General features: G+C 38.6%; 1 protein-coding gene across 1 annotated transcript in view; it reads right to left on the bottom strand.

The window, feature by feature from the left end:
- Nucleotides 1-13,059, bottom strand: part of MGAM (maltase-glucoamylase) — a 70,874-nt gene that overhangs the window by 13,626 nt on the left and 44,189 nt on the right. The window contains exons 19-26 of the mRNA XM_031935971.1: nucleotides 11,530-11,614; nucleotides 9,989-10,045; nucleotides 9,310-9,434; nucleotides 6,596-6,684; nucleotides 4,167-4,216; nucleotides 3,589-3,756; nucleotides 1,966-2,118; nucleotides 1,401-1,623 (exon numbers count right to left, since the gene is read on the bottom strand). Coding sequence (XP_031791831.1) covers nucleotides 1,401-1,623; nucleotides 1,966-2,118; nucleotides 3,589-3,756; nucleotides 4,167-4,216; nucleotides 6,596-6,684; nucleotides 9,310-9,434; nucleotides 9,989-10,045; nucleotides 11,530-11,614 — 950 coding nt within the window. The remainder of the gene's footprint in view (nucleotides 1-1,400; nucleotides 1,624-1,965; nucleotides 2,119-3,588; nucleotides 3,757-4,166; nucleotides 4,217-6,595; nucleotides 6,685-9,309; nucleotides 9,435-9,988; nucleotides 10,046-11,529; nucleotides 11,615-13,059) is intronic.

Raw genomic sequence — 13,059 nt, 5'->3', positions numbered from 1 at the left:
AAAAAAAACCTGTCTCCCCAAAATGAAATCTATTTGATTAAAATAATCAGAATGTCCTTCCTGAAGGTGGTATCTAAACCAACTCATGAGTACCTACTACATCACTGCCTGACACTGCACAAGACACTAGGGATGTAAGCTGAATAAGGAAGTGCTATGGTTTTACAAAATTCACAAGCAGATGAGAAGTAAAATAGAGCAGCTCACAACACCTGGGTGATGTGTGCTAAGGGAGAGCTATGTAGAAGTGCTGTGAGATTCTAGGAAAGAAAATGCCTAACATTGTTTCTGGGAGACTGAGATCGTGTCATGGGAGAAACACAAGATGAGTCTTAAAAGCTTGGTAGTCATTAACCAAACAAAGAAAGGAGATCAAGTCATACTGGTGAAGAATAACAACCACAGAGAAATGTGGGCCAGAAACAGGCAAATATTTTGGAAACAGCTACTCTGTGTTCAAGAGGTAAAGTAGGCAATGGTTAAGGCTAGAACTCCAAGGAAGTTCATTCATTTAAAACCCTTTCGGTGCCTACAACATGCTAGCACTATGATGAGGATACAGACATACAAGAGCATCTTCCCTGCATTAGAGGATGTACAAGAACTCAGAATTCAGGTTGATGACAGATTGTAAAGAATCTTTCAGGCAATGCAACAATGTCCTGATCACTTTCACTTACTATGTCAATAACATTACACCGCTAACTATCTGCCAGGCTCTGTATTCGATTTCAGAAGAACAAAGAAGAAAGGGCACATTCCTGTCCTTGAGAAGCTTAGTTTAATATAGAAATAGACATAATAGCTAGCCCAATCCTAGTCCTTAAATGCAATTAAATCTTGGAAAGGAATGAAATTACTGCATATTGATGGCTATATACAGAAATCTCAAATTCAGTATCCCAAAATGAACATATCATCTGACATTGATCAAGCACAAACCTTTTCAGTATTCCTATTCCAGTTCATGTCAGCACCATCCATATTAAGATGCAAGATACCAACATGGTCATCATTCTTGATTTTTCCGCTCCATTGTCACCTGCTTGCAATCAACCACCAGATCCTGTAACCCAACTTTCTCAACCTCAGACAGGTTCACTCTTCTCCACCTGCATTCCAGTGTCTAGTCCAAACCTAATTCCTCAACCAACCTGCCTAACTAGTAGCCTCCTGACTTGTCTCTCTGTATACACTCTTGCTCTCCCAATCATTTTCCTAACAGCAACCACAGTAATCTTTTCCAAATGAAAATCAGGGCAGGTCTCATTGTTCCCTCAATGATTTCTCACTGCTCTCTGGATAATGATCTAGTCTATTGTAGCATGATTAACTTATTTTACGGTTCTGTGACCTGGACCAACAAAAGATAATGGAACTGAAAAGGGTCTAATCACTACCTGATACATGTACTGTGTTTACCTTGAACTGCAGCATTTCATTCTTATGGTAAGTAACATCCAGGCGAAGGGGGTTCACGGGTGTGGAGGGGAAGGCATTGGCATAAACGGAAGACTTTAAGGAGATGTCTGCTGTGGCCCCATGTGAATTATATTGAACATTACTGACAGAGTATAGATCGTTGACAAAATAGCAAAAAGGGACTCCAGAAGAATTGGATGCCTGAAAAGTAAGGCCAAAGTCATAGATCAGCACAGCATGTGGTCTTAAAGTTCTCTAACCTAAACAGGGTTAATAAAGTTATTTTATATGACAATAAAACCAGCTTATCACTCATCACTTGGCAATAACATAACTTTAATTTCCTGGTCTCCAAGCAAAATATTCATTTTAAAAATTTTCACACACGTCCCCACCTACTCTTCATATCCAGAGCATGTCCCCTAAGAAGTCCTTTCTTTCTAAGGATTTTAAGTACTTATGTAAGTACCACTGCTATGCTTAAGAAACTATAGATTAGGTGTGGAGGATGTTCATGTACATGAACCCCAGCAGCATGGTTACCTCCCAGATACAGCCACGGGCAGCACAGTTTTCTGCAGAAGCGCCATTCTCATCAGGGTAACAGTCTATTTTTTCATCATCCCTTATCTTTATATCCCACTCCACTGTGTACGCTTCTCCCAGGAGAAGATCGATATCTGTGATAATGGCAACCTGTAGGAATGCAGAAATCACAAGGAAATTCATCTTTAAGAGATAGGCCTTGCAAGATCTGAGGCTTTTGTTTTTCAAGAAAAAAAAAATAGAAATTAGACCAGACATTCAACCATCCAAGCAACATATGACTTTAGCTCATAAGAAGAGAACTGCACATTGTGGGAATCTACTTAGCAGCAACAGGGCAAATGTCTCCTCTCTAGCAGAATGTTGTCCATGGCATAATGAAAACAATTCGGTCAAATAAAACCCGTCATGATCACCCCTTATTCTTTCCTGCCCTGACTCCTCTTAGCCCTCTGTGTCTTGTCACGCAGGCTCTCTTCTGCACTTCCTCTTTAGCATGACACATGGTGTCATCCCAAAGTCAGCTGATCCCCTTGCTCTCCAGTCCCCAAACCAGTATCCCCCATTGGCGTGGAGTGGTAGAAAGAACACAGTAATAAGAATCATATGACCTAGTTATCAAGCCCACATTTCTGTAGAATGTTGGACAAATGATTTCTTTTATTAATTTTTAATTTTAACGGGTATACAATAGGTATACATATTTATGGGTTATATGAAATATGTTGATTCAGGCATACAATGAATAATAATCACATCAGGGTAGGTCAGGCATTCTGTTTCATTTCTTTGGGTTTCAATTTTAGCAACAGCAAAATGGAAAAGTTGGAAAAAAATTATATATCTTTCCATTTCTAACATCCCAGCCTCTTCATTTCTCTAAGCCTGAAGACTCCAATTTTGAAATCTTCCTTTAATACCGTTAGTTCTAATATTTAATATTTTTCTATATATTTTTCTTATCTTTGATACTTCTTCAAACAGCACTTCCCAAGTTAAAGTTCTCACTTGTCTGGAGTAATAAAATCACATTCTAAAATTATCATCCTTCTCCCAGTCTCCTCCCAGTCCAAACCATCTTGTACTTCCCTGTTCTACTAGTCCCCAAAACCCACTCCCGCTCCCAGCAATGCTCACACACAGTAGCATAGCCTTCATTCAAGGATAACGTGAGGCCCTTTGAGAATTAAATCAAGTTGGTACCTAAGACCCTCCAAAATCTGACCACAAGTTTCCTATGCAAACTGGCCTCTTTTTCAAAACTGAATCTTATCTATGCTATTCCAGTCATATAATTGTCACAGTCTAATAATGTAAGGCTGTTCCCCACTTTCCTAACTTTGCTCTTCTTGTGTCTCATCATAATTATAATTCTACTTTTGGGAAAAGGAAGTGGAACCAGTTAGAGAACATTGAGAGGCAGAGAAGAGAATAAGAAGGGAAACACCCAACTCATTCTATCTCTGGCCACCTCATATTTTTCCCCAGTCCTCTAACTTCCCCAAAACAGGCTTCAAAGTTGCTCTGTTCCTTCAGGAACCCATGCAACCTTGGCAAGAAGGAACACCATGATACTATGGAGAATTCTCAATACACCATTTCAACAAAATGAGTTTTTACCTTCAGGTTAGAATCATAAGTGACTGTAGGAGAAGTCTGACTTGGGACACCATTGTGTTTCACTGTAACATTACTAGGTTCCTCCGTCCCAAGAATTTTAATCTCATTAAATGCTAAATTATTGGGGTCCTTGTAGGTTGATTGTGAAATATTCACCTCCAAGCGGTTCTGCAAAACAATTAAGTCCAATTATGCCTAAAGGTATGTCTGTAATACACAGATTCTCAAGTCACTCAAATATTCCATTCCAGACCGGATACCCCCACTGCCCTGAATGCCTCTCTGCTTTCTCTATTAGTGTGTACTCAAGAAGTACATAATTATTTTGATAATCCTCTAATTTAAAACAATCATAAAAACACAGAGACATTTAAAAACTGTATTTAAAAACACTACTTGCTATATCAATGCCTCTTTTTCAAAACATCTATGAAATCATAAATAGAAATGTGCTCACCTATAGCCAATAATGCACATAAAGTTACAAATACAATCACGCATATACAATATACACAAGCACAGATGTGCTAATGGTCAGTCCAAAGCCCACACCTAGGATTCAGAAAAATGTTACTCACTTGAGTGACAGAAAACTCACATAAAAGATATACTTTATTGGCCACAGTATCTGAAAGTGAGAGAAAGACAAGTCAGATTCTAGCCTTCCCACCACAGAAGAAAAGATTTCACCTGCCACTCCTTTCAGCTATGTCTTGAGGTTGCACATAGCAGTTTTCCTTTTCTTTATGGATGAATAATTTTCAATTGTATATGTGTATCACATTTCTTTATTCATTCATTCATCAATGTACAATTAGATTGTTTCTGTATCTTGGTTGTTGCACACAATGCCATAATGAACGTGGAAGTGACTATCTTTCTTAAAGACACTGATTTCATGTCCTCTGGATATACACCCAGAGGTGAAATTTCATGAGATTGCATGGAAGTTCTGTTTTTAATTTTTTGAGGAACCTCCATACTATTTTCCATAACAGTTGTAACAATTTACACTCCCACCAATAGTCCAAAAAATTCCATTTTCTCCACACCCACGCCAGCACTTATCTCTTATTTTTTTTTATGATTTCCATGCTAACAGGTGTGAGGTGATATCTCACTGTGATTTTTGACTTGCATTCCTGTGTCATTTAGTGATGTTGAGTATCTTTTCACATACCAGTTAGCCACTTGTATGTCTTCCCTGGAAAAACATCTGCTCAGGTCCTTCACCCAGTTTTTAATTGGATCATTTGATGTTTTGCTACTGAGTTGCCTGAGTTCCTTATATTTTTATATTAATCTCTTCTGAGATATATGGTTTGCAAATATTTTTATCCATTCTGTAGTTTGCCTTTTTACTTTGTTGATTGTTTCTTTTGTTGTGCAGAAGCCTTTTTGTTTGATGTAATCATGCTTGTTTATTATTTGCTATTATTTGCTATTTTTCCTTTGATTTTGGTATCATATCCAAAAAGTCATTGCAAGACTAATGTCAAGGAGGTTTTTTCCTGTTTTCTTCTAGGAGCTTCACAATTTCAGCCCTTACATTTAAGTGTTTAATTTTACATTGCACAGTATCAAAGATATGAAAACAACCTAAATGTCCATCAACAGATGAATGAATAAAGAAACTGTGGTACATATATACAATAGAATATTATTCAGACATAAAAAGAAGAAAATTCTGCCATTTGCAACAGCATGGTTGAATCTAGAGGACATTATACTAAGTGAAACAAGCCAGAGACAGAAAGTCAAATACTGCATGGTCTCACTTACATGTGAAATCTAAAAAAGTTAAGCTCCTAGAAGCAGACAATATAACAGTTGTTCTTAGAGCCTGCAGGTGTGGAAAATGGGAAGATGATGGTCAAGGGTACAAACTTTTAGTTATTAGATGAATAGGTTCTGGGGATCCAGTCTACAGTATGGATGGTGATGGATGTGTTCCTTAAAATAGCTGTGGTAATCATTATACTATGCCTATATATATATTAAATCCTCACATTGTCCACTTTGGATATATTTCATCTTTATTTGCCAATTAAATATTTTGCAATTAAAAAATAAATAAATATTTAAATCTACATATTGGATTAGATGGACAAGAGTCTCCAAGCTCAAGCCATTGTTTTTCCTTCTCTTTCCTACTGGAACATTGCAAAGCTTCCCTTCCAAAGGCTTCCAAGGCATATGCCTCAAGGGAATCTGTTTCCTAAACTTGAAGCACAGAATTTGTTAGTATACTAGACCCACAAATACTAAAAAGTATGGCTAGGTGAGTACACACTACAACAGTATATTCTCACTGCCTCATTGACAGGGGCATGATTTCTATATCGCCAACATTTGCTCATAAGAATTTTGGGTGGAAGACATTAACATTGAATTACAGGAACAGTCTTGAAACCATCTCTTCTAAGCACCCATTGACAATAAAAAGAGAGCCTATTGGCCAAGCATGGTGGTTCACGCCTAGAATCCCTGCACTTTGGGGAGCCTGAGCCGGGTAGATCAAGAGCTTAGGAGACTGACACTGGCTAACACGGTGAAACCTCATCTCTACTAAACATACAAAAAATTAGCCAGGCGTGGTGGTAGGCACCTGTAGTCCTAGTTATGAGGGAGGCTGAGGTAGGAGAATCACTTAAGCCTAGGAGGCAGAGGTTGCAGTGAGCTGAAATTGTGCCACTGCACTCCAGCCTGGGCAACAAGAGCAAAACTCCACCACAAACAAACAAACAAACAAACAAACAAAAGAGAGCCTATTATTGATATCACTGGCCAATAGAAGAATTGTCAGAGATAGAAATGTATTTTTTCTTTCCTTTGTAGGTCATCTACCACTACCTCTGAATGGTGCAACCAGAAACAAAATACTTCAGTGACTCTTGCTGCTGTGCCTGCTGAGATTTCTCCCACAGCTCAATGACCAGCAGGAGGGAAGGACCATAAGTCACAGGTGCGGGTTTGGAAACAGCAACATGATCGTTTCAGCGCTCACCCTTCGTTTCCCCATCATCCCAGAAAAGTTCTCCTTTTGCTTCTTTGTTCTCATCTAGGGCAATGATAAGACCAAGAGGGTTCTTTCGACTGTGGGGAACAAGATTCAAGAGACAAAGACAGGAGTCAGAGAATTTTGCCAACTGAGCTGAGAATGTTTCCATCAAATTTCAAATTGAAAAAGTTACTAGCAGCAGATGGTTCTGCTTTTCTTCAGGCACAGACACAAAATTGACAGGCGCCCCTATCTTTAATATCAACAGTGTCACAAGAGATAGAAATACCCCAAACATTAGCAATAACATCTATGTTGGAGGCAAGAATTTAAGCACCAGAGTCTCTTCAATAGCTCAAATAAAAGCTGCTTCTGCAACTACTACTTAGAATACAGACTATGAGAAGAGAAAGAAATCTTAGGCAATAACTGGTTCAGTCAGATCATTTTAGCAATGATGCCCTCAAGAGAAGTGTCCAGTGCCGTGAGGAAGATACAGTTTCACCTGCCTAAGGACCATTTATACCCAGAAATCAACAACATACAATAAGGTCCATCTATTTAGTAGTAACATCTGATTATCAGGTATTAGTTTCTTTTGAAAGAAAAACAAATCATTCTAATGATCTACTTTATAATTTAGAATAAGAAACACAAAACATTACTCAAAGACATGGTAAAGTAGACAGAGAGGAAGAGGGGGAGAGAGAGAAATTTTTATTTGGAATCTCTCCTCATTCTGTCACTCCTCTAGGCAACCTCCAAGTTTCCTGCTCTTCTTGTTTCTTCTCTGTCACTGGACTCACATTCTCCATTGTATTATTTCACAGTTCAGCCTTTCACTATACAAGAGTTAGTTTTTATTACCAACAAAATCATCTGCTTTCATTAAATATTCATGTATTGAGTAGCAGTCATTTCTAGGAAGTCAACAAGATACAAAAATTAATAAATCACAAGTCCTGACCTGAATGACCTTAAATATTACCGGAAAAATTAGGCACATTCATTAAAAAAATGGAGGCAGACAGTGAACACAACACAAAAGTTAAGATATTCTAGGAGTCCAGAACCACAGTTCCAGAAATATGGTGGACTGGATATTCTTCTGGAGACTTACCCAGTAAAATATTCCCTGATTCTAGATAAATTACAACACATATTCCTGTTAAAATATTGTTGGATTTGCAAGAAAGTAAGAAATATATCCAAGAGACCAAAACAATAACAGGATAACAAAACACTGAGCTAAAACTAAAAGGGTGCTTACTAAGCAAAACCCGGAATCTCCGTGCGGCAAATTCCCATAGCAAGGTTAAAATTGGGCTACTAAGCCTAGCAATCCAAGGTAGAGAATGTGAACCTCTGATTCCCACATGAAGCCGGGATCCATGAAGGAAGCTAACGTAATGCCAGTTGGAAGCAATTCTTGGCTTGCAAACAGAGGATAAGGCAAATCATCTCTGGAGGAATGAGACCTACATTTATAAGATTATCATAGCTTAAAAAAAATAAGATCACCGAGCACACAAGGTAATAAGTCAACATGAAAGAAAGTCAGCAAAGGTAAGTAGCAATAGACTTAGATTCCCCTAAACATTTCAGATAATAAAATTTTTTAGCACAGAGTATACAACTATTATTGAAATGCTAACAGTATTAAGGAAGACAAACTTTTTTAAGCAGCAATATATATATATATTTGAAATGACCAGAAATTTGGAAGTGGCAGTGCTTCCTCTGCTGGAAGATTAGGGAAAGATTTCTTGCTGCTGAAATGTAAGTTTCATTCGGATCATTAAGAATACACCAGGGCAAAGATGTTGGAAAGGATAAATTCAAAAGCCCAAATGCAGTAAAATACATAGGTATGTCTGGGAAATAGCAGGCTTTTGGAATAGCTGGTCTGTATGTACATGAAGGTATGGCAGGAGATAAGAATTGTTAAGGTAACATGTAACCAGGTTGTGATTGGTTTTAAATACCCTATAATAGAAGACTTTGGACTTAAAGCCTGGGAGCAACCAGTCGAGATTTTCATTTTGGAAAAATCCATTTGGTATCACTGTGCAGAACAGCTTGAAAGTGAACAGTTTGAAAAAGGAAGCCAACTGGTGTTGGATTTAGGGATATTTTCCATTAGCATCATAAAAAGTCTACAATTTGGAATATTAAAGCAGTAAGAGAAGTTCAAAAGAAAAGACAGGTTTCTGGCTTCCACAGAACTCCTAGTCTGTTAAAGACAAGTAGGCTAATACTCTCAAACGCATGAAGATATAAATGTGTACCTCTTTCGTACAGATGCAATCTATTGTTTTGGAATCAATTAAGTATAAAGGAAAAGTCAGTGACTTGGAGATTTGAGGTTTGCAGAAGGTAATGTTTGAATCACAAGAAAGAAAACTTAATGGGAGAAAAGAAATATGAAGTTGAAATTCTAGGAGGGTGGAAATTGAATCTTGACTCTCTAGAAAAGAGAACAAGTGAGTCAAGAGTAAAGACACATGGACGCACAGTGTGGCCAAGGCAGACAGAGGGATCAACTGACCTGGTTTGCCCAGAATCAAGAAGCATCCCAAGGGAAGGACTTTTGGTGCTAAAACTGCAACAGTCCTGGCCAAACAAAAAAGGCTGACCACCTGGCTGTTAGTTTCAAAAAGAAATTCAAAGGGTTTCAGGAAGGATATCAATTCTTAAAGGACACTCCAGCCATGCTATACCTGGCCACAGTGGTTGTATTTGGCTGCTGTGTGGGAAAGATGTAGCCTCCTCGAAGGTGAAGTCCAATTTTGTCTCCAGGAAGTTCCATCTCGACTTTTTGCTTCCTCCATCTCAGTTGGTTCCCCTGATGCAAGCAGATAAATCAAACACATTGGCATGACAGCATATTGCACTCACTGATTATCTATGTGCCAAGTGATCCACAATTCTCTCCCTTTTCCAATTAGTTGAATTACAGTCTAGCCAGGCAATCAAACAACAGAAGGAAAAAAATCAGGAATAACATGTTCTGCCACCAGTTGGGGGTTTGTGAAAACATTTATGCCATGCTGAGGCTATTTAATAAATATTATATAAACTGAGAGTTCTAAACAAATAATCTGATTCCTGACCAAGCTCACGTTGTCCATCAGTTCCTCCAATATTCATTTATGAGATACTATGTCAGCCTCTATCTTATTGCTGAATAAAGTATATGAAGGTATTTTTTCACATTTCATCATGACTGATGTTAGGGAGTTAGGTTGACTTTACCCAGGTTCTGCTATGAAATTACAGAAAACACTACAAAAATACTCCTCAGCAGGTAGATGGATGTTTCTCTCTCGGGAAAGGTAACTTGTCTATGCAGCTGCAGCTACAGTCCTAAGGAGTAGAAGAAAAGTTAAAGCTACTCACAGTCTCGTAGTCATACCAGACAGCATCAGGCACATATGCCACCACTTTCTCTGCACCCTGAAATTAAAACAGTATAGTGTTCCCTGAGGGAAATAAAATAGATTTTTCTTTATTATCTAGCGAACTTCTTAATCATACACAGAGAGGGCAGGAATGCCCTTTCCTTCCTCTGTTATTATGCCTTTCTTCTGCTTCTCCTCTAATACAAATAATAGAAGCTGTAACTTGGCAACCCAGACAGAAATCCCAAACGTAGCCACATTAGGAATAATAATAATAATAAAACATGTGTGGTGACAAACATTCCAGCTTTACATGATTATATCATTCAATTTTCCCAACATTCCCAAATGGTAGGTACTATTATTATTATTATTACACCTCTACAGATGAGAAGCCAGTACAACTGTCACCCCTGATCACACAGGCTCAAAGTGGCAGAGACAACAATCACATCCCGATCCACCTGACTTTAGGGTGAGTGTTGGGACTGCTCCATCCTGTTTCTGCATCATGGAGCAAGTCAGGATCTGCTATGAGAATCCAACAACAAATAGGACCACTCCTGATATAGTTTGGATGGTTGTCTCTGCCCAAATCTCATGCTGAAATGTAATCCCCAGTGTTGGAGGTGGAGTGTGGAGGGAGGTGACCGGATCACGGGGGCGGATTTCTCATGAACGGTTTACACCATTCCCTTGGTTCTGTCCTGGTGATAGTGAGTGAATTGTTATAAGATTTGGTTGTTTAAAAGTGTGCGGCAGCTGAGCGCAGTGACTCATGCTTGTAATCTCAGCACTTTGGAGGCCGAGGCAGGTGGATCATCTGAGGTTGGCAGTTTGAGACCACCCTGGCTAACATGAAACCCATCTCTACAAAAATACAAAATTAGCCCAGTATGGTGGCAGGTGCCTGTAATCCCAGCTTCTCAGGAGGCTGAGGCAGGAGAATCGCGTGAACCTGGGAGTTGGAGGTTGCAGTGAGCTGGGATTGTGACACTGCATTCCAGCCTGGGCGACAGAGTGAGACTCCATCTCAAAAAAAAAAAAAAGTGCGTGGCAACTCCCCCTACTCTCTCTCTTGTTCCTGCTTTTGCTATGTGACATCCCTGCTCCCCTTCACCTTCCTCCATGACTGTAAGCTTCCTGAGGCCTCCCTAGAAGCTGCGCAGATACCAGCATCATGCTTCTTGTAAAGCTTTCAGAACTGTGAGCCAATGAAATCTCTTTTCTTTGTAACTTACTCAGTGTCAGGAATTTCTTTATAGAAATGCAAGAACCACCTAACATAACTTTTAAATCTAGAGTTTCCAGTAGATGCTTCTAAACTGGTTGGGAACTTGATCAAGGGAAAAAAAAAATTCTAGAAAGAAAAATGTGTAATTACCAGATGTCTAGCTTCTCAAAACCTAGCACACTCTCTTCAAGGCTGACTCAGTCACAGATGTCAGAAATGAGTTTGGAATAAGGAGGAGAGAGGAATTTGCAGGGCAGCAGGAACAGAAGCGGAGATCCCTAGTGTATCTCTGTGGGAACACTTACTTCATCCAGAACTGGAGTGATGAGGAGGCCGGGCCCCCATAAGAACTGTTGGTGCACATCCCAAGTGCTGTTGTCCTTGTAGAACCTGAAGACCAGAGAGATAGTTCACTGATATTTGAGCCACTGCCAATTAGATTTGTCACAGTTCTACTCACAACCTGTTGAAAGCATACAGGCCGCCTGCCCGGGCAAACCTCCCAAATTATTCTGCGACACCTACTCAAGCCCCTCTGCACCCCTAGACAGATTCCCCTTCCCCAGCTCATGTCTCCTATTCTTCCCTCAGGATAAACAGATGTTTCTATTCCAGTATGTATGCTAGGCATGTCTCAGGCTGTAATTCTATTTTCCATAGCCTTCCTTTTTAAAAAAAGTAAGTTGAGATCTAGATATTTGCATCAACATGGATAGAACTGGAGATCATTATGTTACATGAAATAAGCCAGGCCTATAAAGACAAACATCACATGTTTTCACTTATTTGTGGGATCTAAAAACCAAGAACTTAGGGACACAGAGAGTACAAGGATGGTTACCAGAGGCTGGGAAGGGTAGTGAGGGGCTGGGAGGGAGGTCAAGATGGTTAACAGATACAAAAAAAAATAGTTAAAAAGAATGAGTAAAACCTACCGTTTGATAGCAAAATAAGGTGACTATAGTCAATAATAACTTAATTGTACATTTAAAGTAACTTAAAGAGTGTACTTGGATTCTTTATAACTGAAAGGATAAATGCTCAAGGGGATGGATACCCCATTCCCATAATGTTCTTATTTCACATTGTATGCCTATGTCAAAACATTTCATATACCCCATAAATATATGCAACTACTATAAACCCACAAAAATTTTAAATTAAAAAATTAAGTTAAATAATCAATACATTTCATAACTTCAGCTGACTATCAAGAAACTGGATCTGATCATAAAATATACCAGATAATTTAACATTTTATTTTTTTCTCTTTCAGGATATCTGCTTTTTAACAAGAAATTTCATGAACAGACAAAATCTTTCCAAAATAATGAATATATGATAGCTTGATATGTGCCTGAGGGCCTCATATGTCACCCACATAAGGGAGTTGACTGTATTTTGACAAGAAAATACTCTTAAGTGCCTTGCTTTAGAATTAAATTAGAGATGTTCATTGCCTGAGAAATAAGAATTCTGAAATTCTACAAATCCTTTATAATAGCCTCATTTGTATTTATATTACAGGCTCATTCCTATAGCTTGAACATAGTTCTGGTATTATAGCGCATTACAGACGAGACCACCACAGTCAAGACTTCAAATCCTTTAAATTAAGACTGAAGAAACTAAAGAAAAAATGATTCGCCTAAGATATAGCGTGAGTTAGTGAGCGGCAGAACAAAGAAAAGACCTGTAGTCCCATGACTTTTAGTCTAATTCTCTCACCAAAATGGAACAGGCGAGGTTTACAAATACCAACTAGGTATTCCAGTTAGATACATAAATGAGTAGAGATAGATAGATTACAGATATAGATATAGATAGATATGAAT

Source organism: Piliocolobus tephrosceles, chromosome 8, assembly GCF_002776525.5.
Source record: "Piliocolobus tephrosceles isolate RC106 chromosome 8, ASM277652v3, whole genome shotgun sequence".
Lineage (NCBI taxonomy): Eukaryota > Metazoa > Chordata > Mammalia > Primates > Cercopithecidae > Piliocolobus > Piliocolobus tephrosceles.
This window is presented reverse-complemented; position numbering and strand designations above follow the sequence as displayed.